At 41.2% G+C, this 27,540-nt stretch overlaps 2 protein-coding genes across 3 annotated transcripts; both read left to right on the top strand.

Moving 5' to 3' along the window:
* Positions 1-179: 179 nt before the first annotated feature.
* Positions 180-23,622, top strand: mpv17 (mitochondrial inner membrane protein MPV17). Of its 2 annotated transcripts, none has more exons than XM_080790579.1 (8): positions 180-383; positions 1,322-1,395; positions 8,945-9,060; positions 11,236-11,328; positions 11,866-11,961; positions 22,089-22,121; positions 22,220-22,272; positions 22,641-23,622. In XM_080790579.1, exons 2-8 carry the CDS (start codon positions 1,323-1,325, stop codon positions 22,708-22,710), a joined length of 534 nt encoding a protein of 177 aa, XP_080646705.1. In that variant the 5' UTR covers positions 180-383; position 1,322; the 3' UTR covers positions 22,711-23,622. The 2 variants fall into 2 exon arrangements, with proteins under 2 accessions (XP_080646705.1, XP_080646704.1); XM_080790578.1 differs by having other exon boundaries at positions 355-383; positions 1,318-1,395.
* A 3,146-nt stretch (positions 23,623-26,768) lies between these two features.
* On the top strand, positions 26,769-27,317 carry uts1 (urotensin 1; the record flags this gene model as incomplete). The annotated part of the gene is made up of 1 exon (XM_080791725.1): positions 26,769-27,317. One exon carries the CDS (start codon positions 26,769-26,771, stop codon positions 27,315-27,317), a length of 549 nt encoding a protein of 182 aa, XP_080647851.1.
* Positions 27,318-27,540: the final 223 nt, after the last annotated feature.

The raw sequence follows: 27,540 nt of genomic DNA, 5'->3' as shown, positions 1-27,540 counted from the left end.
AACTTGCAGACGCCAATGTAAATTGTGTACCGGTATTTGATTTTGAACACTAGAGGGCAATGAGATGTAATTATACTTGTTTACGGTGGAAGTGACGTTATGGTCTGTAGAATTGGTACTTTTTGCCTTCATTTAACTGCTAGACAGCACTTTAAAGAGACATTCAATCACCGGTGGAACACACATTTTTCAAACTAACGTTTTGTTATTGTATTAAGCACGGGAACTTTTGCACGGATTGTCAAGTTCATCTTCTCCCGGGAGTACACTGCCTTGCAGAAAGAGCTGTCCGACAGGAAATATTCACGGCAAGAAATAACCTGGCTACATTCCTGTCATTGGAATCGTTGGAGCCCAGGAGGGAACTGAACAGAAGCAGGCATGTGTATTTGCTACAATGTAGCAGTTTCTCTGTGTGATAAAGTAGGCTTCGATCCTCTATCGCCTGTTTCATTCAGTGTAGCATCATGTATAAACGCGAGAATAACGTAATTTATGTACACAGTTACACACTGATCAATTTAGCAGCCTTCCAATTCGGTTGTCATAACTTGTCGAATAAATAGTAAAGGGTTGATGTTGAACTTTATACTGAGTGTATACTATCTATCTTCACCGTTTAGTCACGTTGGAAGACACTATGCCTTCAGTCTGCCTGCTTCATCAATCCTAGAAATGTCACATTTTGAATCCTGCTGCTATAGCACTCATGATGTAACGTTGCATATTTATAACTTAATTTAACCTATAATTTATTTAGAATAGCGCACTTTTACTTCGTTTGGCCGTGGGGTGACGGACAGGCTGAGAGTTTTCATCATTTTTAGCGTCACTTCAGCCTCAGCCATGACTTTTTATCTAATTAATTGTTCTCTAATTGAGAGCGTTGTGGAGAGGCAGCTGTATAGTGTGATTGACCTAACAGGATCCAGCCCTGTGGGGAGGAGGAGGGGAGTACATGGCCACTAACCACTATAGTTCTGTTCAAACGTTTTATATTTTTAACTCAAATTATTGATGTAATTATAAACTGAAATGCTATTTCTACCATAGATATTCATGCTTTTAAATCAATATAATGTTGTATGATATTTATCTTTATAGTCAATATAGCTAATTCTATTTCTTAAAAGGAATATTTCTCTCAACATGCTAAATATTCTTTCTATATTTTCTGCGAGCACAGTTTCCTCAGGAACTGCTTTTTCTAGTTGAACCCAGAAATTGTTACACATGGATAAATTAACACCTTGGCGGCCTTACTGTGCATTTTATTTGAGCTATTGATTAACCTACATAAGCTTGTATTTCGTACAGGTAGAATGGCAGGCCTGTGGAGATCCTACCAGGTCTTGATGACCAAGTATCCATGGTCTGTCCAGATAGTGACTGCCGGTAAGAAAAACATTGATTGTTTGATTACTTTATTAACACTGGGGCCAGCTTTGAATTGCAGGCAGCCACCTTAGCTATAGGTGCTCTTCAAGAGCGGTTTTGAAGGAAAGTCGGGATTCGTGCTAATATTCAAGAGAGACATCACCAGGGCTGGATTAACCCTCATGAGTGCCCCTGTGCAGATCATTTTTAGGGCCCCCCACCCCATAGCGCGACACAACCGACCCTGAACACAATAAAGAATAGGCAAATAGTACAACTTCACTGGAATAAAACAGCTCATTTATAAGCTCACATGTTGCATTGCTACACATCCTGAACCTGTAGATTAGCCATTTTCACTATTTATTTAATTTGTACAAATAATTATCACATGCCATAAATAGGTAAACCAGGTTGAAAGTTGTTAAAGGGGTGGATGGTCTGAAAAATATTCAGCAGCAGTTGGCACAGCTCAGCCTGGGCCGGCCGTAAGAACACAATACACTCACAGTGCAATAATAATAGTGAGGCAATAAGCACATCAATATACAGTAGGCCTATAATGTTGCCCTGGGCAGGGCAGAATCAAAGCATTAGGGCTATGGACCAGAGCTAGCCTAATGTGTAACATTAATTATCCTGAACCAGGATCGAACCCAGTACAATAAATTACATGAATGAAAACGGAATATGATTGGATTTGTATTTAAAAATCCACAAACAAAAGTGCAGTATAGGCTACTGTTGTTACTACTGTTGTACGGTACCTGTAGGGACAAAAGCTGTATATAGGCTAGAGCCGCTAGAGGTTCTCCGATCAAGTTTTTGTCAGTGATGTCACATCACTGTACTAAAGATAAATTAATTTAAAAGAAAATCTGTAATAACACCATGGAGGCAAGATGGAAAAACAGATGAATAGGCCTTGAATGAATGAATGACCTTTATTTATATAGCACCCTTCTCAGCACGCACAGGGTGCTTTACAATAATACAAAAATAAAACAACTATAACAACAGCAGGCAGCCATTATCACAGAGTAAACAGTGAAAACATAGCATCAAAAGGACAATAAGAACACACAGATAAAAACACAAACAGTAGAAAGTCAAGTGTTATAGGTGACCAAAAGCCTGTCTGAATTTTTTTTTTCAATTTCAATTGATCAATTGTTTCTTAAAAGAGGCCTCAGAAGGGACAGTTCTTGTGAGGTAAGCGACCCCAGTGATAGCTTTATTGAATGGCTGCATTATAGGCCTATTGGTTTATCTCAGAAAATACATTCATCATTTAATCTCTGGGCTTTGACTGTGTACCATGTCCTGTAGAATGAGTGACAGAAGGTCGCCAGGTCGCATCCCTGGACCGGCATGTTCAAATTACCACCGCTGAAGTGCCCTTGAGCAAGGCATTGAACCCCTACCATGAAATGTTCTATGAGCAGCGTGTGGCTGTAAACAAGTCCTTGGCTTAGTCCACTTCCATGGGTAAACAAAGAACTTTGCTTTGCTTTGCTTTACAGTGGAGTGAGAAAGTAGTCCATGTAACCTACATTTCATGAAAGAAAGTTTCATAAATCGTAGTAGTCCATGTCATATATCTGTCAAAGCTGACAAGCTCACACTTAAACAATGACACTATATTTAACACTATTAATTAACTTGTTGTAGAACAGTAGTAGTGAGATGAGCCTAGGTTACTCCTCATAACCATTAAGTGTAATATCATTCCATAATCACTAGATGGCGCCAGTAGGCAGTGTTTTGACTGTCCTTCTGTACTGTAGATCTATTTGGTCTGGTGTATACAGTGTGAAAATAAGCTGATAATGTATGCCGGTATACCAATTCCTGAGGTGGAGAACCCATATTTAAGGTTTTTGACGCAGACAGGAGAAGAACACTCTTCATTAACCATATACTTTAGTGAATATAAGGGCACAATGATGCTGATGACATTGCCAATTCATGCAGTGCTGGGGGTAGACTGCTGAACGTCAAATGCCTTCCAGTGGCCAATCAATCAGCAGATATACAACTCTGCACATCCCAGACTCTTCTCCCCAAACTGTGTAAGGAACTCTCCATTGCAGTTAGAACTGCAGACTCACTCACTCCCAATCTTCTGCCGTAATCTGAAGGCTCCACCTTATCCCGACCCGTAGCGCTTGCCCTAACCTTGACGACCTTGCAGGCTTATGCAAAGGCTAAAACGTAATTTAGAATCTAAATTACTATTTAGCCTTTGCTTATCAAAATGTTGGATAGCATGTTATAATGTTATATAGATAACATATTCATTTGTAGACCTGGCATCCTATAGTGACTATTCATTTATGCACTGAATACTTGGTCTGGAATTAGTGGAATACTTTTGAATTAATAATTTCTTCAATGGGGCGTGACATGTAGGTGATCAACACTGTTGAGTTGTTATGGAAGCCCAGATTTGCTTTGATAGCGGCCTTAAGCTCATCTGGGTGGTTGGGTGTGGTGTCTCATCTTCCCCTTGTGTTTCACTTGCCTACTGTAAATCGCTCTGGATTATGAGCGTCTGCTCAATGCCTAGTAAATTTAATTGTATACAAAGACTTCCAGTTTACATTTCTAGTGCCCAGTTATCTCCAGAGCCCATTTCGTTTAGGTCAAAGTTCACCTACATACACACCCTAAGTCCTGATGTGGATGCAAAAAATAACTTGCACGCACGCACGTATGCACACACTTGAGATACAATTGCTACATAAATGCACCATTTACCATTCAGGTATTTGCTATAAATTGTATTGCCTTCCTGAGAATTTGTAGTAGGTGCCCCTGCTTGTGTGAATGGACAATTTCCTATAGACCTTGTCACTGGAATTGTGTTGCTAGGGAACAGCTTGTGGGTCCGAGTTTATTTTCTGTCAGCCTCTGATATTCACAAACAATGCGCCAGGAAATAAACTCGGACCCATTTGGAATGTTTATGATGGGGAGTGTGAAAAGGTCTGCTGGTGCTGGAGTCGTGACAAGAATTCATAAATTCAAGGTCTAACATGTCTTCTAGAATATATAGTCTTTAAGACCATGAGTTCATACAGAGTCAGTCATAGCGTTTATTGTGCATAAGGTTCTGAATACGAACCTTATGCACAATGCGTTGTGAAAATCAGACCACTTGAAGCTATATTGTTTGTTCCAGGCTCCAGCAAGCTGCTAAATATTAGTGTAATAAATATGACTCAACTGTCTACCATTATGAGATTACTCATGCTTTTGTGATGTTTTTATTTTTATTTTGACAAAGTTCCGCCTTGGGACAATAAAATTGGCCCTTTCCTCTTACCAACTCCAATGAGTCATCACCATTGTTGACACACAATTGGTATAGAAGGGTGTGTGTGTGTGTGTGTGTGTGTGTGTGTGTGTGTGTGTGTGTGTGTGTGTGTGTGAGAGAAGAGGCAGGAATCTTAAGATGCATATCCGCCACCGTATTTCCACACACGGTTGTGTGATTCATTGATAATGGGATATGGGCCATTTCATATTTGGATATAGACTAAAGATAATTGCAATGGGTGAACTACACTGTAAAATCCTGACTGGTGGCTTTTTTTAGTGTGAAAATGATCTCGTAAGGATGGTTTGAAATGCACATGAATGACCAGGATTTAAATATGTACACGCTGCACTGCTGCAGTGCCGGCATAAAAGGAGGAGTAGTAAGCAGGGAATGGCTTCGTGTAAAGAAATGTTTGTGAATTAACGAATTAATGTGTGTGAGAATCAATGTGGCAAATAAGCGAGACGAGGCATGTTAGGATACAGTAATGTGTTTCTCCAATACTGCAGCTTTAGTTTCCATGTAGTTCTTCTACACCTGGTGCTCTTCTTTCATTAGCTTAATGCTCAAGATGCTCTGCCAGCCCAATCCCTTTACATTGCTGCACTGAAATGTGATAGTACTTTAATTATATCTGGCCTGTGTTTGTCCCCTGTTGACATTCTGTGTCTGTCCAGTCAAGGTGTCTTTTAGAAAGGTGCTTCTCAAACTTTTTCATGTCAAGGAAAGGGTGTTTTGTGTGTGTGTGTGTGTGTGTGTGTGTGTGTGTGTGTGTGTGTGTGTGTGTGTGTGTGTGTGTGTGTGTGTGTGTGTGTGTGTGTGTGTGTGTGTGTGTGTGTGTGTGTGTGTGTGTGTGTGTGTGTGTGTGTGTGTGTGTGTGTGTGTGTGTGTGTGTGTGTGTGTGTGTGTGTGTGTGTGTGTGTGTGTGTCCTTCCTTCACGGGATTGGATAAGCGAAATCACACTCACTTCCTGAAGACAGAAACTACACAAAAAGAAAAGTAAAATATTTGGTTAATGCACATTGCATATATGTTTTCTTTGTCCGTTTGTAGTATTCTGCAAGTGTGAATATCTTGTGTTCAAAAATCCAAACCAGTCTCTGCTTTGCTGAACCATATCAGATGCAGGTTTCCACACCTACTAAACATGTTTTTACAAAGGCCATTAAAAATAATCTCTATCGTTTATATCACAGTAAGTGCAAATCCGCTCTTCCTCTGTTACTCCTCTATTCCTACCCGTCTCAAGGTGCAGGGGCAAAATCCCAGAACGAAGTTGAGCACACGGAGATCTTTGTCTTTTGGATAATGGAGCGCAAACATATTTTTCTATTAGCATAACATCTTTTTAGCTTTATGCAATATATCCTGTAAACATTTGTTTTCATATAAACTATAAAGTGTGTCTTTAACCATGGAGCTGTTTACAAAACTGTCATGTAACCCTGTTCTCAGAAGTGCATCCTCTACTACTGCACTTGCCCATGCACCTTTTACAGATGCATCCCAGTTGAAACATTTCCTGGTAACTCTATTCTCTGGTATTCTGATTAGACTATTCTGCCTCTCCACCTTATCTCACACGGCTCCCATCCCATGTCCCCTGTTATGTAGAGCGCCGAAGTCCTGACGTCACTCGCTCATCTCCTGGTTCATGGAAGTTTTTCTCTATGGAGATTAACTAGTGGTAATCTTAATGCCGATATTGACGTCAGACTTCGGTGCTCTATACAGGACCAAATTTATGCACTCCAAGAAAATACCATATAGGACTATTCAGCACCATTTGTGTTTGAGCCCTATATACCTGCCATATATACCATGACAGGAGTAGGCAGCATATCCCAGATCACCCAGCTGTTTAGTTTTGGCTATTATACCACCTAGAGCTCAGCCCTACCTGCAGATCCTGCCAATACCACCATATTCAGAAAAAAAACGTGTGTGTGTGTGTGTGTGTGTGTGCGTGTGTGTGCGTGTGTGTGTGTGTGTGTGTGTGTGTGTGTGTGTGTGTGTGTGTGTGTGTGTGGTCGGTGACCATAAAATTAGTATTCTGTTACCTCTTAAGACACTTCTATCCATGCACTTGACTTTACAGCCAGTGGAACGTGTCAGACTATGAATCACACATGAAATACATGTTTATTGTCTCTCAAGGTTCACGGTTGACTTTTGCTCGGCCATACAAAGGTGCATGTGCCTGCTTTCTGTTGCCCTAAACCGCCCTTATTATATGTCCCCTGACATTTTCAGGAAAGGTTATATTCTTAACCAGTGCTGTCTATTTTATTAACAGTGGTGCACAGGATGAAAATGACGGCATCTCTGTACCGCCACCAGCCAACGACTTAAAAGTATCCCACCAAAGGCAGATGTTTTTTCACATAGACGTAATTTGTCATGTGAATTTCTGCAAAAATATCTGCAAAAATAAAATAGAAATAGGTAGACTTAAGTCTGACCTAGCCATTTTCACTTGGAGTTCAAGTCCAATCCGATTGATTTGCATATGTACAACTGTCTAAATATAGATATTGATACAGTATAGGTGTCAATATAATGTACATAATTTTCTATCACTAGAGATATGAGCATACATCTATCATCAGTGAATGGATATACTAGGCCTATATAATGCATAACCATTGTAATCAAGGATACGTCATGAACAAATTAAAGGTGTTAATGTTTACTGCACACAGATAGACATGTTCATTTCATGGGGGAAATGTAATTAGTCAATGGTAGTTACAGTTTCCCAAAATAAACTTTGAACGCATTTTTTAAATAGAGCCATTATTCTTCGCTATTTAGGCTGTCAATCCTTTATGAATGGATATACCCCTATGTACTGTATATTAAGTTGGTGTGTGTGTGTGTGTGTGTGTGTGTGTGTGTGTGTGTGTTTTGGACAGGCTTTGTTTGGATAAATAACTTTGATAAGGAGGTTCTTCTGTTGCAGCAACACATTCATGACAGATTACACCCCTTAGAAATGTACATACAGAATACTACACTTTCATTTTACACAAGCGGAGGATCACTGAGACATTTTCTTTGCTTCTGCAAGACAGGCTGGCACTGTGCGATTAAGGAGGTTGTAGTGAAGTCATAATTTTCATTAACGGTATGGGCAAGACTGTTTGACTGACTGTTTAGGATTATGTTCATGTAATGTGACAACTCAGAAAATTGTCATTCTGTACAAATGAATGTGGACATATACACCAGTGGATCCACAACGCGACGTGTTGTGACTTGTGAGCTTGTAGATGGCTATTTGAAGATGTTTTTTTTCCACTATTAAGTTATTAACTCACTGCCAAGGACGTCTTTGGACGTGTTTTTTTTTAATCAGAGGCACTCACTGCCAATCACGTTTTGGCAGCATTCAGGCTTGGGCCCCCTTGACATCTTGTCAAAATTGGAGTATACAACTTCTGCAGACACTACTGTAAAGTGTGAACCCACCCATCTTAAACGAGAATGCTCTGTAAATACTAAAATGTCTGTGCTGGGTTTGTGTCACACACACAGGTGAGAAGGGTAAGAGATATTTACTACAGTAGGAATCAGGGCAGAGAGTACAATTCCAGCAGAGTGAGAGAAAACATCTCATCCTTCAGAATGTATATGAAGTAAAAACTTCTGCCACTTGTTCAGTTTGTTAGACACTGGAGAAATTGAAGCAGCTGTGTCTGTGTCTCGCCATACAGCCCAGTCAAGTTGTCAATGGCAGTACTGGCACGCAATATATCGATAATATTGATAGTGTGATCTGCGATTGGATATAAACTGGAATTCTGCCTAGCCCTACTGGCAGCAGTAATGAGGAATGTCCAATTCAGGATGTCCAATTTATTCTTCCGCTCTCCTGTAAGGGAAGGCACATCCTCAGTATCCCAGCCATTTCACCTGCTGTTCTTCCATCCCATTGAACATAATTTGGCTCTCCTCAGTGAAGAAACCCCCATCCATGCATTGGCAAGTGCATGGGCTTGCCCACTAAGCATTGGGCACACAATGTAAATTATGTAATACAATGTGATAAAATGCCACTAATCATAATTCTCTTACCACCTCCTTATCCTTCAATGTTCTCAAATTTTTTTATGTATTCAAATTTAATTTTAATTTTAATTTCATCTTTTGTGTAAAGCACTTTGTTTTTCCTTTTGTTGGAATATGCTAATACAAATAAACTCGGCTTGCCTTCACAATCCCCCCTCTCTCTCCTCCAGGGTCATTAGTGGGTGTTGGTGATGTCATTTCCCAGCAGCTGATTGAGAGGAAGGGATTGGCCAATCACAGTATTCAGCGGACAGCCAAGATGATGAGTATAGGTTTTTTCTTTGTGGTGAGTCTCTCCACTCGGCTCCTCTCCCCTATTCGTTGGTGGTGTCTTCGTTATAACCATATGAGTTATAATCTGGTATAGAAACAATATATTTTGAATATTAATCACGAGTTACATTTAAGTAACTTCGTGACTCACAGTGCTCTAATACTGGTATAGCCAACTCAGAAATTAGAAACAGCTTTATTGCCAGATACATTTTGTAGCCTATTAGGAAACTGAAAACAAGATGATCCATAAAGACTACTAAAAGAGTGCTAACAGAGTGGCCACAGTGGCCTTTCTTTTTGGCACCTTGTGTGACTAGTGTAAACAGCTCTTTATTACATGCTATTGTACCTCCAATAAGTACCAGTCCTACTGTAAATTCAAAACCACATTTCCACTATTAAACCGATCTTTTTTGCTTGGCTCTTTTAATTTAAAGCCAAATAAAAAGGTTGTATTCAGAATATATTGGTTTATTGACTCAAGAGTCATGTGGCAATGAACCGGTTTTGATATTCCATTCCTTTAACTAATTGGTGAGTGAGGGGCCTATTTAAAAGAAAAACATGACAACCAATCAACTCCAATTGGAATTGCATGTTGACGAGTCTCTATAGTCTATCCACCTTTTTCCCCAACAAGGTACTTGTGTGTGTGTGTGTGTGTGTGTGTGTGTGTGTGTGTGTGTGTGTGTGTGTGTGTGTGTGTGTGTGTGTGTGTGTGTGTGTGTGTGTGTGACTGTGTGTGTGTGTGTGTGTTTTGATTCCTTCAGGCAGTGTTGCCATGTCTGCTTATTATACGTTTTTTTCTGTAAAGTCACGTGCAAATAAATTATTGCTAGTAGCTGGTTGTTGTTTTTTTGGGGCTTGATTCTAAAGTGTACAGTAGTTGCTTATTTGGGCTCGCTTCCTAATGTTTAAACCAATGGTTCCCACATTTCTTCAAGTCAAGGAACCCCAGATTAATATGTAATTGTCCACAGACATCCATCTGACAATATTTTGTGTTCTTTATTAAAATGTTTAAAAAAATATTTCAAATATTTCAATTTATTCTCAATGTGTTTTTAAATAACAGATGTACAACCTCACAATCTGTCACTGTGAGCTTGTAGATCAGCTATTTTAATTTTTGCTTGTTTATTTTTACCTGGCCACTTGTTTCTCTTGCAAAACTGGCAACACAGCAAAAGATGAACTTATGCACACAAACGCAAAGATTTATGGGTTACAGGAAAAAGATGGTATAATGGACTTCCAAAAGCTTCTGCCTATAAAGGCACAACAAATGCAAAATGTTCACCACATAAAAGCAATCGCCCCCTAGCTTCTGACAGTTGTGAAATCCACAACTTACTTAGTCCTAGGCAACCTAGCCTGGGGGAGATATTCACTCCGTGGCACACCCCATGGAGCGAGTTATTTCTAAACCCATTCTGGATGTTTTGACACCAGCAGAAGTCAGTCTCACCTAGCAAAATGACATGTTTCTTTTTTTATATCAAGTTTTGACGTCACAGCGTCTCAATGAAAGTGTATTTATATTTTCCTAATCGTCTTACATCACAACAACAGGCTATTGTTATTGTCCAAGGTTCCATAGATAGACAACATGTCAACATTTGTCCTGGAAACTAAGCTCCACTGCCACAAACAAGAAGCCTCAGGCTCACAATATTCTATTTTTATTTATTTGTTGGTTTTTTGTTTCATGTTTATGTTTCTCTTGTTCATAATCTTACTGTTTATTTCTTACCATTGAAATTCATTGATTTTAGTGAGATTTGTGTATTTTCTGTAACTGGAGTTTTCAGGCTGAGCTGCCAAACTAAACCACAGCCCTACTGCTCACAGTATGATCGCAGTTGGGCTTATACTTATATATAGAGGCTACGCGCATGCATAAAGTGAGTGGCAAATCGAGTAGCAAAGTGATTTTAACGTAGTTTAACGTTGTTTAATGCAATCAGATAGGACTTTTCTGTTTGGATATATGGACTGTCAAGGCCAGAAAGTAGTTTTTGCCACTCGGTAGGCGTTCCCGCATAACTTCCGCTTCCGGGTATGATGATGATGTCACACGCATGCGCCCTCTATAGTTTGTAGATCAGCCTTTTCTATAAATCAGACATTATGCATTGTTGTGAGGTTGTTTTCCTCTGACTTATGAGAGTCTTTCCCACACCAGGGTCCAGTGATAGGAGGCTGGTACAAGGTCCTGGACAAACTAGTCGTTGGAGGCACGAAGACTGCTGCCATGAAGAAAATGCTTGTTGACCAGGTGAGACATCTGAGTTTGATTGACATGACAGACATTTTGCTATTGTAGATTTGAACTGTAACACACCTTCATTCTGTATGTGTACAAAACTACTTCTGAGCCTTCTACACCCTTTGGAAACTCAGGACTACAGTTATGCACAGAGCCTATTGTCCACTTGCGTGATGCAGTGGTGTGCGGCTGAACACGCAGGATGTTAAGAGGACAATGAGTCTTGCATGTTGCCCTCTGCCATTGGGCAGATTACATCTCGTCTGGAGAAGAGAGCAGGTTTCTCTCAGCTTTCTCCCATCTCCAGAATATGATGTATGAGCGCCCCTCACTTCACACGAGTGTGGGTTAAAACAACAACGCTTATTGTACGGAGCATAGCGGTCGCTCTAATGGCGCCGGCCTGTACTTCTCATCGGCTAGCGAACACAACACAACCTAAATGTTAACATCCGGTTCCGATCACAGTGTTTTGTTTTGTACATATTTAACACTGAGGATAAATGATTCTGAACATTGAGCATTTTACTGTGTGTGTTTGTGTAGGTGTGTTTTGCTCCCTGTTTCCTGGGCGGCTTCCTGTGTATCTCAGGAGCTCTGAACGGACTGACACTGGAAGACAATGTTGCAAAGCTGAAGAGGGTGAGATGTCTTTGTTATATCACTCTTGTCATATTGTGTATTTATTTGAATTCATACAAAGCTTTACAAACGAACAGTACTGAGAAACATTTGTCATTATGTACATAACCACTGAAAACCTACTTATATATTTAGTAGACCCCATGGTCTTCTCCTTTTTTCCCCTTCTACACCAAATCTCTTTGCCGAATATAGCTACAAGCTCAACATCGGCTGATTTTGTTGAAAGTTTGCCCCAGTTCATCCTACTATAAATGCGCCACGTCTCTGTACGTGTGTATGTCTGTATTCCACGTAACTCGAGAACCGACTTTCACACACACGTCCCACACCACCACAGGGAGTGCAGTGCCTGGCCTAAGTCGTTGGGATACACCGTTGTCCAAAAACACCACAAAAGGCTCTGGTCAGGCTCTGCCAGTGGGCCTAATGAGCCTGTTGAATTCCCAGCCTCTGCCAATTGATTGCCATGGCAACCTCACACCTGCCATTTGATATTTGATTACTTAACCAGTCCACTTTTCACAGTCACTTTACTCACTTTAGTGGGGTCATATCTGATACTTCCGTGACAGCGGAGAGCAAAGGTCCGTTTCTCAGTAGAATTATCATCTATGAAGGTTAAAAAACAAATTGAGCTCCCATGTAAATCGCAAAAATGCAGGGAAAATTCATGAGAGCCCCAAATCCATATGGCCACCATCAACAACCTGTTAAGGCACAATAAGGCAATAACCTTCATAGATGATAAATCCACTGAGAAATGGACCTTTGCTCTCCGCGGTCACGGAAGTAACGGATACGACCCCACTACTTTGCACTCTTCAGACACAGGCATACAGACATACTGCATACAGAGATCTCCATATGGGACACAGACAGACGTTTAAAACGGGTGCTATGACAATGGGTATTGCATACTAGGTTCCCAACTTGCATCGTTCCACAACTTGCTGTGGCCACTAATTCCAGGATGAAATTATATGATTGTGAATATTGTTATTATATTGCCTGCTTGATCCTAAGGTATGCACATCTCAATATTCTAAAAGTAGTTGGTTTTTAATCACTTATGCATGGTGGTAAATGTTATCTGTTTGTTGTATAGGAAAAGGTTTTAAATTATTTGAAAATAATAGGCTTTTGTAGTCTACAAACTCAAGATCGTGGTGCAAACAGGCTGGTATGCTTTGGTGATTGAATGGCACCAATTCTTGACAGAATGGAAATCTTTGGCCGCTCAGATATTTGTAAGACCAGCCCAGTAGTAAGCTCCTGGGGCATAACACAGTGGTTCTCAAACTGGGATCTAGGGACCCTCTGAGTGTTTTGGGACATGTGCTGTCGCTAATGAAGCAATAGGCCTTTCCCCAGGAGACTGTCGTCATTCTCTCAACCAGCTCATACGTACATAGGAAACCACCTGACCCATGTCTTTCTGTCTTCATTATTATTATAAACCATGTCCATTTCCTGTGATGGATGGATGGAGAGGGATGGGACTGTGGAAATGGCGTGTGTGTGTGTGTGTGTGTGTGTGTGTGTGTGTGTGTGTGTGTGTGTGTGTGTGTGTGTGTGTGTGTGTGTGTGTGTGTGTGTGTGTGTGTGTGTGTGTGTGTGTGTGTGTGTGTGTGTGTGTGTGTGTGTGTGTGTGTGTGTGTGTGTGTGCGCGCGAGAGAGAGAGAATGAAGGTGGCTGCATGCTACAATTTTTGGTGATTACTTAGTTATTTTGATACTCTGTCTCCTCTCTTGGGCCCGGTACTGACGTTGTTGGTGCTGGCAGTTCGATGCCCATTAGTGGCGTCAACTTTGGCTGTTCAGACTTCAATCCCCTCGTTAATTGTTGTCAGGCTCTGGGTAGCTGGCAGGGCCGGTGTAACAGTGTCTTGGCTGGCTGTAATCGTGGGTAGCTGCTGCCGTTATGTCTGAGGTGGAATGCTAACATCATCTGCTTTGTTCTGGCAGTGATCTAGAGCTATTGTCACGGAGCCCATAGGGAGACCGGTTCGCCTGCCCAAAAAGAGTTGATCTACAAGCTAACAGTGCATCGCAAACTCTTAATAGAAACAACTACAACATACCCTGATATCAGGAATTTTGATAGACGTAAACAGACCAATATTATGATACTTGGACAGACAATAGACTGTACTACTACTGTACTGTACACATGTATGCATTGCATGACAAGTGCTCATGAAGATAATGTCAGTTAAAGTAATAATGTAATTACGATTCCTATTCATTAGCTTACTGGAGTTATTGGCTGGCGATGGTAATTCTTTAATTGTCAGTTATATTGTGAAATAATAAAAACCTGGGAAGAGACCAAATTCTGTCAGGTATAAATGGACTACCACTTAATTAAAAAGTAATTTTAAGTGTTTTGACTGTAATCTATCTTTTGTTTTTCACATGAGTGATGTAGATAGATTAGATAGATATTAAGTAATAGAATAGTCACAAGTTGTCAGTCTGGTTATTGAGTTGAATTCAGCATGACTGAGCGGTTGATCCCAGAGTGCTAGAATAAAAACACACCTGCAATTGGGACATCTTAGCAGCTAAAAAATAAATGAACACTTGATCATCTGCTCCAGTGAACAAATAGCCAGCTAATGTACATGCTTTAATGTTTGGTTTCCATCCAACGCATCTACTGTGTAAATGTTGTCAAAGTCACACCCAGTTACTTTACTACTGTATGTAGTACCTACTACCGTTAATGCAAAAGAATACACCAGAAGTTGATATGAAATCTTTACTGATTCAAATGCAAAAAAAGAACAAATACATTAATGGAACAATGTTTTTAAGGGTAAAGTCGATTTGAAATCTTTCAAATCCAGTGCAATAAAAGAACAAATAAGTTAATTCAAGTGCAATAAAAGAACAAATAAGTTATTGGCACAACGTTGTTAAGGGTAAAGATAATAATTAAATCATTCCAGTACTCCTTCCCTTTGATAGCGATCACACCTGTCCCTTATTTCGTCTAAGGTGGCGCCTCGTTTAACCACCAGGAACTTGATGTCTATATTGTTGAAATGCACATAAACCTTCTGGTCGACACCTGGGAGCAGAAGCTGGAGCATGGATTTGTCCTGGATGTTGTAGTCGGACAGGAAGCGGATATTGTCCAGTCGCTCGCCAAGGAAAGCGAGCTTCTGAATGTTAATGGGGATCTCCCATTCCAACTTGAGTTTGGACTTGAGATGCTCAATGGTGTCACTTGGCTCGACCTCCAGGGTGATCTGCGTTTGGCAGGTTGTCGTCTTTACAAAGATCTGCATGGTTGCACCTTAGATTACACAAAAGAAACTTTTTCAGATGCCAGGAAAAAAAATATTGAACTGACTAAACCGGTATCTATGAATCGTCTGATACCTGTGCTATTCAGTACAGGTGACAATCATCTCTAGAACATGGTTTTTCAACGTGGGCCCATCAAGGGTATAAATGGACTGTTATGGGTCTATGGATTTTTTTTTCTTCTTTGGGACCCCAATCTACACTGTACAATTCTCAGAGTTACAGACCCGCAAGGGTCCATTTGGACTCGGTGGTCCTTGATCCTGACGTTGAGAACCATTAATCGAGAAGGGAATTACCATGTATATAATCCAACTTGAAGTCAATGCCTGTCATACACAATGTTGTAATGAAAACTGAGCATCATTTAAGAAGTGTGTTGCAACTTACCTGAACATGCAGTGAATATCAGCAACAGGTATGTTGTTGTGTGTCTCTGGGCTGTGTTGTGGTGACACCCGAGACGCTGGAGATGGAGATGGTGGTTTCTGTTTAACATATTTGCCATTATATCAGAATGCAATACCAGATGATTGACTAAATATCAATGTAGTCATAATCACCCCATACACATTTTTCATTTTCATTTTTCATTCAACCCATTAAAAACAGGATCTGTGTCATTGTTCAATTAGATGTACAAGCTCGCACTGCTTTAGAATTCACTTTTACAGTAGGGACTCATTCAGTCTGAACAGAGCTATGCATAAGGAATACACTTACAGCAGTTAGCTTAAGCAGGCCTCTAAATATGAGACTAGTGTACATAAATCGAAAATATAAACAAAGGCAGGCAATTAGCCCAATGAGGCTAGCATGAAAGTTAGCATTAGCATAGTTAGTAGTTACATAAGAACTTCAAGCATAGCTACTAGCTAGCATTGTTATTAGCTTAGCACCATGTAATGGTTAGCACTGATCACCAATAAACATCACTGCAAATCAATACAATAAGCTACTATTTGTTCACTGTCCACAATAGTTTGGAAACATGATTAAAATAATTTGAATTGTTATCTAATTATTAGGTAAATGCTTTAATTATAATACAAACTTTACCAACTATTTTCAAACTCACCTCTCATTCAGTGCACTCTCTACCTCTGAAGCTTTGTGTTAAGGACCAGCTAACCATAAAGGAAATGTATATATTAGCTGCCCTGAGATAATGCCTGCCAATACCTAATAGACCAGGGGTGCCCACACTTTTTTGACTTGAGGTCTAATTTTAAAATTGACAGCTCAAGGTGATCTACCAACCAAAAAAATATTATCACATTAAAATACTACATTTTATAATAAAAAACTTAAAATACTCAAAATAAATAACATTAAGGCATTAGGACTGTTTCAAAAACAATCTTTCTCTATCTTTCTCTGTAAATGTTTTATGTAATAACTCACTATAGCCTAATGTATTTTTTTTTCTTGATTGATTTAATAACACTGCTAGATACTGCTGTGGAAACCTTTACCCCCCTGGCTAAAGGTATACAAGAACAGGCACATATCAAGACAGTTCATGAAATTCACTTGAGTCATGCAACTTGAATGCATTTTAACATAAATGCCATAGAATATTGAATCAGATTAGAGCTACCCAATATTGTAGGCTATTCTAGTTTACTTTAGAGCCATGCACACGAGAATTTCAGTTCAACATTCAGTTTGCATGTTTGAGCAATACATTTACATCGATATTTTGCTTGAATCTGCAGACTGGAGGCAAGCTAGCTTGCACGCACTCCACGCAGCAGTGCCAGTGTCTGTGAAGCAATGGAGCAGAGCTAGTGTAGCTGACAGCCGAATTTAAAGGAACCGCTCTGTTAAGAGTGTGAACTCTGATTGGAGTATGGATGTGCGATGTAACGGTCAGCTGAGATGTGAATGAGGAATAGGATGCTAGGCTGATTGAAGCCATCAGCTGACTGACAGCTGATTACAGCTGAGGCATTCTGACTCACAAGTCCCTGGCTGTATGAACTAACGCAGGCTCCATCATTATTAAGGACAAAATAACTAATACTTTTGGTCAGTTAGATTATCAACAATTATTACATCTCTCTCTCTCTATACTGTATATTGGAACTTCTTACATTGACTATAGGCCTACAACACTAGGGTCGATTCATACTCCACTTTTAAAGCCGAAATGAAGTCAGGTCAGGAGTCAGGACCCATCCCGAACCGACTTAAATTCGCTGTTGTGTGTTTCGAGAAAATCCAGCTATTTTATTTTAAAGAACGCCAGTTTTATGTCATCAGATTCCATCAACCGTACGTACGTCTGTAATACAGGTATCTCGAGAACTGTTTAACAGACCCATTCGACACACGTCACAGACGAGGGAGTGCAGTGCCGGCATCGAACGGAACAGAACCACCTAAAAGGCTCTGGCCTTGGCCCAAATGAGCCAATTGATTGCCACGGCAGCCCTAGCCTTAGCTTGATTTGGTACATTCCCCACACCTTCCATTTGAATAGATTTATAGTAAGTCCACTTTTCACAGTCAGTTTGCACTCTTCAGACATTCTCTACATTCTACACAGATGTTTACCACTGCACAAGGACTTTCCACAGCTGCCAAGCCCACACATATGCCCATATATGGGCATGCCCATATAATGCCCATATACTGATAACATAATTGATCTCCATATACAGTAGGGGAATAAAACGGACATGGCCAGACAGATATAGAGATCTCCATTATGGGCACAAAACGGGCAACAGACAGACAGTTAAAACGGGTGCTATGACAACGGGTGTAATGGGCATGTATTCCCTATTGTCATTGTTAAGTAGGCCGGTGCCCAACGGGCCACGGCACAGGTCTAGTCTTAGTAAGCAAAACACACCTGTGCAGGATAGCCGTTTCGCTCTACAAATTATTTATTTTTGTCTCCACCAGGCCAAAGGCATGGGGAGAGAGTATGTTTGTTGACAGTGGCTCAGGGGTAGAGTGACCGGATTGGAACAGCAAGGTTCCCAGTTCGAACCCGGGCTCCCCCAGAGTTAGTGTCGAAGTGTCCTTGAGCAAGACTCTGAACCCCTAATTGCTCCTGATGTGCAGGTTGGTGCCTTGCATGGTTTCCACCGGCATTGGTGTGAATGTGTGTGTGAATGGGTCAATGTAATGCACAATCTCTGTAAAGCGCCTTGGATAAAGGCACTATATAAATGCACCATTTACCATGCCGTCCGTCCATATGTGTGTGTGCGTGCATCCGTCTGTTACCAGCTAATCTCCGGCACCGTTAACCCGATCGATGCAAAATTTTGCGCACACACTCCCTGGATGCCAACGATGAACCTCTGCCCCAAATTTTCCAGAACGGCCTGTTATAGCGCCACCAGGGGACTGACTTTTGAAAAACATTTTTTTTGCTATTACTCCTCCAGATTGTGTCCAAAAATCCCGCAAATCATTACACACCATCTCTATAGTCATGTGTTCAAGATGGATCTGTCCGATATCTCATATTCCATCATAATTGGCTAACATTGGCTTTCAAAGTTTGCAGGATTGGCCCGTTTTGAACAAAAAGCCTCAAATCATGAACGCAGCATGCAATTTACGTGACATTTTTCACAGACTTTCCTACTAGGCTGAGGAATATATCTCACCCTTTTCACATTGGCCTGTTATAGCGCCACCAAAAGGTGGATTTTTGCAAAACACATTTTTGGAACAAAATGCCTCAAATCATCCAATTGCCATCCAAGGCGTAAGAAGAAATGGCACCCTTTTCACATTGGCCTATTATAGCGCCACCAGGAGGCCACATCCTGACCTGCCCTGGTGGAGAGCTGTGCCCAGAGGGGCACTTTATCTAGTTATTAATAGTTTTTTTTTTTCATTATAAATTATTTATGAGTTTAGAGATAATTTTGTGAGTCCAGCCCACAGCAGTTTGCAATTGGCATCGAGCCTCTAACGTCAAAGGATCTACAATAATTGTGCACCCCCACCCACCCCCGCTAGTGAAAAGGCCAAGGGCATGCAGTGTGCCTGATGGAGACCATACAAATTAAATACTTGGCTTTTTATAGAATCCACCCAAGACTGTGTGTTGTGATTAAGATCCCAATAGATGAGACACACCTTTTCAGGGGTAATCTTTTTTTCTCTTTGTAATCATTGCCTCAAATTGATGCTCAACTTGCTTGCTTTACCTACCATGTAAAATATTATTTCTAACACCTCATTTATACTTGGTTGTATGCCATGTGCGTCTAAATAACAGAAACATCTAAATACATACAAGAAATGTGAGATATATATCAAAATCATCCTCTAAAAGTAATCTAATTCTCTGTAATATGATATAAAACGGTAAAAAGGTACTGAGACCCAATATATGATCTCCAAAGAGTAGGAATAATTAATAAGGATTAGGATCACCACACAGTAAAATCCTTAGTGTTACGGCCCGGGTCCATTTGGTTCCATTTGTACACTGTTGGGGGTTCAATTATCCCTGACAATTTTACAGTGCAGCAGCAATTTCAGCTCAGGTGGCATTGTACCTTGTTTGCTCATAATTATAAAAACAGTTACGCCCCAGCAAACAAACACCAGCAGCAAGAAAATAAACCCAAACCCATTGGAACATTGACTTTGTGTTTATATGTCAAGACACGTTGAGCTGACCTTTAAGTCGATAAAAGAGGACATTTTGTGAGTTAGGAATAGGATCAGTTTATGTAGGTTGTGTTTGTCTTGTTTTATTGTCTCTTTGTGCGTGTTTGAATTTAGATTAAGGTACTGGAAAATGATTAAATTCATGTTTTATTTAATCAATGCATGTAAATGTTATAATTTGACAAAAATGTGACATGACCTTCCAAGCATCTAAAAAATAGCCGTACACTGTAGCATAGCAATGCATTTTGAAAGCAAGTGTAACTTTTTAATTGAATGGTTTCTTTATGGATACCATGAGGTGTGTGTATAATAGTACAGGGCATTATGTTAGTCTACGAGGCATAAAGCTTACTGATCCATAACTTCAAAGGTGAAATGGTACTGTAGGTGTTAAATTACTACCCTGCCAACCCTGCCAGTGTAAGAATATCACACACGCATACTGTAGTGTACACAGTAAAATCAGTCGTAATTTGAGGTGGGTATGGGTCAATGTTTGCACTTTCTTACCCTAATTTACTTTACAGTAGCGTAGCCAATCGGTTTTTGAAGGTGCTAGCCCCTCCTATGCCCAGCTTTGTGTGTTTGTGTGAAATCATAGCGATGATTTAATTGGCTGAGCACGGAATTGAGATGATTTGATTGGCTGAGCAAAGTACGTAGGCCTATTGAGGATTAAAAAAATCACACCCATGTGAAGTGAGGGGCGCTCTTATCTTTTTATTTTTACCCTGACATACATACCCAACCGACAGTACCTTTTTCTCACCCAAGATATCATCAATAGCCAATAAGGGCACATTAAAGGGTATCATTATTTTTGAGTGGTGCAACCACTCCATTGCACAGCTATGTGTGTCCTGGGTCTGTCCCTGGGTCTGTCTGTCTCCGGGCACGTGCCTCATGGACTGGATGTTCCGGGGCCCCCACATGGTAACTCTGTCATTTCTCGACCGTTTCGGACGTGGGGCGGCTCGCCGGAAATGGCCCGGCCCCCTGACCGCATTTCTGGGGGTCTGGATGTTCTGGACCCCCAGGGACCCCCTGGGGACCCCCACATAGTAACTGTCATTTCTCGACTGTTTCGGAAGCTGGGCTACCGTGGTCAATGAATGAATTCTCCTACCGTGGTCAATGAATGAATTATCCTACCGTGGTCAATGAATGAATTATCCTACCGTGGTCAATGAATGAATTATCCTACCGTGGTCAATGAATGAATTATCCTACCGTGGTCAATGAATGAATTATCCTACCGTGGTCAATGGCAAATCTTGAGACGTGTGGGGATAAAAGCTGTTGTGCCAGTTGTGATTGCCCGGAATGTGATGATGTACAATTGTGTTTGTGCAGACGCCCGATGAAGACTGTTGCGCCAAGGTGCATTCGAACCCACGACTTCTGTGGTGGTAGACAGGCACTTTATCACTGTGCCACCAGAGCACGCTTCTTAGTCTTACCCTAATTTCAAATATGGACCTGTGAGTGTTTTACCTTGTTTTCAAGTTGAGGAAGCAGCCAGTTCATAGGGGATCTAGATAGGACTAGGAGTGGTGCATGCATGGAGCCCCCGTTCCTCCCTCCATGGCCTTTTAATAAATCATAAGACTGGTGCTTGGAAGACGGTAGTGGTGACATCGGAGACTAACAGCTGATACCCAGAAGACAGGTGGGTGACAGTTTAAATGCCACAGGAGAATGGATGTGAGTGTAGGACAAGAGGACCGCACAGTAATCAATTCAAATCTTTCCATACATGCCCATCAACTGTGTTGTGGTTAAGAAAGACAAGCATTTCTGAGAGCACACATATGGTCAGTGCCTTACCTCTTATCTCTAAACTTCTTTGCCTTTTTTACTATTTTGAGAAACATTTTTTTGAGGGAGCGCCAGCCTCTCTACATCCAGCTTTTAGTAACCGTCCACAAACTTTGTCTTAAACAAACATTAAATTCCCATTGACAATGGATGGAGAATTCTACGTCATCGTGTCTGAGAAAATATGCATATTTTTCCGCCATGATTATGTATGATGATAAGAGCTCACTTCACACGGGTGTGAATTTTAATAGTTCAAATAGCCAATTTACAATCTCACGTGTCGATGTAGATCGCTAATTAAACAATTTTAACTTATGACGCAAATTATTGATGTCTTTACAGGACTACACAGATGCCTTGATCGCAAACTACTATGTAAGCTTTCCATATCACATTGATTCTCACTTTGATATCTGCATATTTTTTTATGAATTAATGAAATACACAATATAGACATTCTGTTTGTCTTTCAGCTATGGCCACCAGTCCAGATTGCCAACTTTTATTTCATTCCACTACAACACAGGTAAGGTTCTACAAGCTGACTACCAGCATAGTGTCAATGTGCTCCATCAAACAATACAAACAAATACATCTAAAACATTTTAGCTATATACAATGTTGCGTTTTTGCAAAGCATTTGGCAGTTAAGCATCATATAAAATGGTTTTCTGTGCAGCATTTTAACAACTTTCAATCTTTCATACCAATGAAAACCCTGATTTGATACTGCCTATGTTCTCAAACACCACTGCATTATAGGATAAAAAAAATAAAATGTGTTCTTTCTCTAGTTTAGGAGAAGGTCTATACTGTATGACACAATAGTACTGTACATGTGATCTAATCTCAACCCAAGCACACCCTTCAAACATAAGACTCCTCTGTTTGCAGATTGGCTGTGGTCCAGATCGTGGCCATAGCCTGGAATTCCTACCTATCCTGGAAGGCCAATATGATGTGAAGGCCCAGTCGAGTCAAGCATCTCCCTACCTCACACCTTCACCGCAGTCAGTGTTGAAGATGATATTGATCTTTTTTTACACTCACTTGTAGTGTGATATGGACTCTTCTGCTCTGAAGATAGCCCACTTAGGTTTATTAATTATTGCCAGCGTAGAAAACTGACGAATCACTCATAAAAGGTCAGGGATAAGTATTTGTACATTCATGACAAATTCACACTTGAGAGACTCAAATTTGCATTGCAGAAAATATGGATTTGGCCCTGGAAAGCACACTTAACGTTTTAATTGTGACATCTTCCTGTATATTACAATAATAATGTTGACTACATTAAAAACTCCCTTCCACCTTTTTACTAAATCATAGACTGGTGCTTGGAAGACAGCGACATCGGAGAGAACCCCAGAAGACAAGGTGGTTCAAATGCCACAGGAGAATGGATGAGTGGGAATGGAGTGTGGGACAAGTGTCACAGTAATCAATTGTAATCTTTCGATATATGCCCCTCAATTGTGTTTTGGTTAAGACACTAACTATTCTGGGAGCACACTAGCCTGGCTAATAAGCCTGACTTCTTTTTGCCATTGGCTGATTCGCGTCTTGCTTATTAGCCAGGCTAGGAGCATACACACTCCTAAGGACAAGGAGTGATTCCCACCAGACCCATCTTTCTGTGCCTCTCTTCTGTCGCCCCTCTCAGCTTTCTCAGGATTTGGCACTGGAAAGCACCATTACTACAATTATTTGTGTTAAAGTTGCAAACAGTATTGCAGTATAAACTGTTAATTGTTTACATATTACAATATTGGAAACTATTTACCGGTACTTTTTGAAATATTGAGGTTTTTAATATTAACTTTTTTGTGGCTTTCGCCTTTATTTTATATATTTTTTATGGAGGGACAGACGGTAGGCTGCAGTAAAGACCGTCGGGATCGGGAGTCGAACCCGCGGCACACTGCCAGACTGGATTACCAGCCAAGGTGCCTGGACCACTGAGCCATGGCCCAGGCCATCATGTGTTTTTCTTATTACTTTCATATTGCAGTGAGCTTGGCCACAAAGCTGTCAACAAATTGAACTCGCATATTCCCACAGAAAACATTAGAGGACTGACAAATAGATTGAAATTCTGCCAAATAGGGAGCACAGACCCTTTTAAGAGATTGGAATAAGTTTGATTCACATAGGCTTTAAACGTTTCAAATGTAGTTTTAACAGGATAAACCATTTCATGTTTGAATTGATTGACTGACATCTGTACCATGGCTTCATGTTTTACATGAGAAAATAATTCAAACAGAAATAATTCAAATCAATATAGCTGCAAGCAGCGATAAGACGGGCCAAGCAATAAGACACATCACACCCAACAACACCGCTGGCTGGCTGCAGTTATAGGGGTGCAGGTATTTTTACCGACGTAAATTTTCCCTTGGCGTTTACCAAACAAACATTGAACTATAAAGACAAACATTAAACCTGTGTATAGGAGGGGCAAAAAAGGCCATAACCTTTTTCGTGATGTTTCCGGCAGAGCAGACCTCTCATTCTGTGGACCTTAACACAATCTGTACATAGGACGCCTAGAAACGTCATAGGGATTGGAACCGAGAGGTGCCATCGACGTCTGTGGACGTCCTAGCGCACCCTCAAAGATACGGGGCGAGATAAGAATATTCAGAAATTTTCCTATTTCTTTTTTTGGCATTTCGCTTTTCGCTTTCCGTATGCTAACGCTCTGTGCAATTATTAGCTTGTCATTGACTCCCATGTTAGCGCGGCGGAAAGAATGTCTCGTATCTCCTAATCCAGGGCGCTCTCCGTGGTGATGAAATGATCGATATGCTGGCGCTTCATTTCTGCTCCTCATCCGTCTCTCCCGCAAAATATGAACGCTTTTTGGAGCGTATATAAATAAATTAAGATGATCGGGGATTGTGAGGTCACTTTGTAAAGTCAACTTTTTTAAGAAAGTGTTTCCGGTTCATGGCTTTCAGAGTAAAAGCGATCAGACAACTCTGGCACCCCGGAGCTTCTATTTTGATGCACTTCCGGCACCAATTGTGTTGACCAAGTGAACAGAAAAAACACAAATAAAAAGTATGTCATGACATCACAGGTTAATCTCTATTCCTTGAGCTTTTGGGCCTGTGGCTCCCAGCTATTTTTAAACTTAACAAAAGCCCAGAGATAAAGATAATCGTTTCAAACTCCGGGTGTGAAACAACTGATCTTATAGTTTGGCAATGTTACGAAGGTGATAAAACAAGTGTGAGATACATGAATTAACATGCTTATCTAAAAGAATAATGCCAAGGTTTCTGGGGTTATGCATAATTCTGTTTTAATGACCCAAGGCGGTCGGCATGCAACGTCTGCAGCAACCCTATACTTGGGGCAACAATTTAAACTTCTGTTTTGTCTGGATTCAGTTGCAAAAGGTTGCTAACCAGTTCTTGATGGCAGTAATACATTCATGGAGTTTAGTGATCATATCCATCTTATCCGGTTTGAAAGAACAGTATATGGATATTGGCAGCATAACAATGATAAGTTATTCCCTTGAAGGTGCTAATAATGCGTCCTATAGAAGAAGCATATACCGGTATAGGGCAAACAGGAGTTCACCTAGCACGGAACCCTGTGGAACACCACATGTTCGTTGTGGATTCAGAGGAGACCTTCGGCCTATGGTCCCTCTATATATTATCCCTCAATGATGTTAGGCCTGCCTGCCCTTGGATTAACAGTATAGGCTATATTACTGAGTAATATCTTACTCCATGAGCAGGTGAAGGGTTGAACACTACAACTGGATCAAAACTTGCCATAATGTTTTTTGTCAACAAACAAAACATCTATCCAATCTAGGACGGAGGTTAATTATCTGGCCAACAGTGCATGCTGATGGAGTTATAGTATAAATGTTAAAGTAGCCTGATGTTAACTCATATAACACCAGCTATTAATATAAGTTAATATAATCAGTCGTTCGACAGTGGCTGGCTTCAATAGGCAAGGCTAGTAGCAGGCCATAAAGGGATGTTGAACGGGCGCAGGTTCAGCACCACGGCCAGTTCCCGTTGTGCTTTGGCTGCAGCTTGTAGTGATGATTGTGAAGCCATGCGGGAAGACATCACGATGTCTAACAATGCATCCTGTGATATTCAAAGCTGGCTCCCAATCATTCTAACCCAGGACCAGAAACTAGACCTGCTATTTTTGCTTTAACTTTTCTTTAGTTTTCTTCGGAAGTTATGTCTGGCCTTCGAATTTGACGGATTCTGTACGGGCCTTAATACTTTGAGCAAAAAGACACGTCATGTCATTTTGTGCCCATCTGGGCAGTGGCACCATCAGCTTTAATTCTTAAGGACGTTGCCTTTCAACCGATATTGTCGCCTAATTTACAAGCTGTATGTGTGCTCGCTTTGACGTCAATGGGGAGATCTTGGATCTATATAACACCTCGCCGAGGGGCGGGCTTCTCCAATTCGCCTTCACTTCACTGAACGGCCACAAAAGTTGAACCTTCTCCACCAATCCTGAAATAAAGTAAGTGCTTCCTTTTGCTTCTGTTCTGCGACCGAATAGTTTGACTGAGATCCAGATATAGCCTGCTGCCTGATAGTTTAATTGTTAATGCAATAGGAATGTAACCTCAGTAAAACCTATGGGTTAACATGTTTTAGAGTAGAAATGTATCTCCGATTGCAATTTTTTGATGAACCTATACATCCTGCACATGTTGTATTCGTTTAAACGTGTTAATTAGGCTATACGTTTGTAGCTTTTCTTTCACCAATCTTTCATATTGGGGACTTTATGCTCTGCTCACGTCTAAAATGATTAGGCCTATATAGTCTAGAGTCTAGAGATGTATTTAGTCTTGAGAGAGAAAGAGAGAGAGAGAGAGAGAGTGTGTGTGTGTGTGTGTGTGTGTGTGTGTGTGTGCGCGTGTGCGTGTGCGTGTGAGAGAGAGGGAGAGAGAGACTTTTTGCTCAACCCATGTCACTTCTCCGCAGGGTAGATTCTATCATCCTCCACTCCACTATGAAATCTGCCCCGTTGCTCCTGCTCCTCGCCTCGTTCCTCCTCACGTCACACATCATCCGGCCCGGTGCGTGCCGACCGCAGAGCCCGCCGAGCTCGTCGTTGGATGACGGGGACGGCCGCTACCGGAGCCCGCTGGACGACGCACTCCTCAAAGCCGCTGGAGACGGCGCCGTGTCTTACCTCCTGGGCGAGAAGATCCTCCGGTTCCTCCAGAGGAACCCGCGGCTGAGGAACCCCTCCAACGCTCTCCTGCTGCCCCAGTTCCCCCTCCTCGACAACGAGGAGGAGCAGGTCACGGCGACCACGACGCAGCTGCAGGACGCAAGAGCCCTGGCGCACCTGGCGCGCAGCCTGGCGGCGCTGGAGTCAGAGCAGGGAGACGCGGGGGACGCAGCGCGGCTGATATCCAAGAGGAACGACGACCCGCCCATCTCCATCGACCTCACCTTTCACCTGCTCAGAAACATGATCGAAATGGCCAAGATCGAGAGCATGAAGGAGCAAGCGGAGATGAACCGCAAGTTCCTGGACGAAGTTGGAAAGTGATAAAAGTCGATGCAGTTGTTATAGGCATACAGCTCAGTGGTTCTCACAGGTTTTTCTATTCGAAGGACCCCGACAAAACGGACCCATGAGGGTAGGCTACATTTGTATACTCTCAAAGTTACAAACCTGTAAGGGTTCATTTGGAACCCCTTCAAGGAACCCCGATCCCTGGACACCACTTTGAGAACCACTGTTGCAGCACTACGAAATAAAACGCCACATT

The sequence above is a fragment of the Protomyctophum bolini genome (genome assembly GCF_963924005.1).
Source record: "Protomyctophum bolini genome assembly, chromosome: 19".
Lineage (NCBI taxonomy): Eukaryota > Metazoa > Chordata > Actinopteri > Myctophiformes > Myctophidae > Protomyctophum > Protomyctophum bolini.
This window is presented reverse-complemented; position numbering and strand designations above follow the sequence as displayed.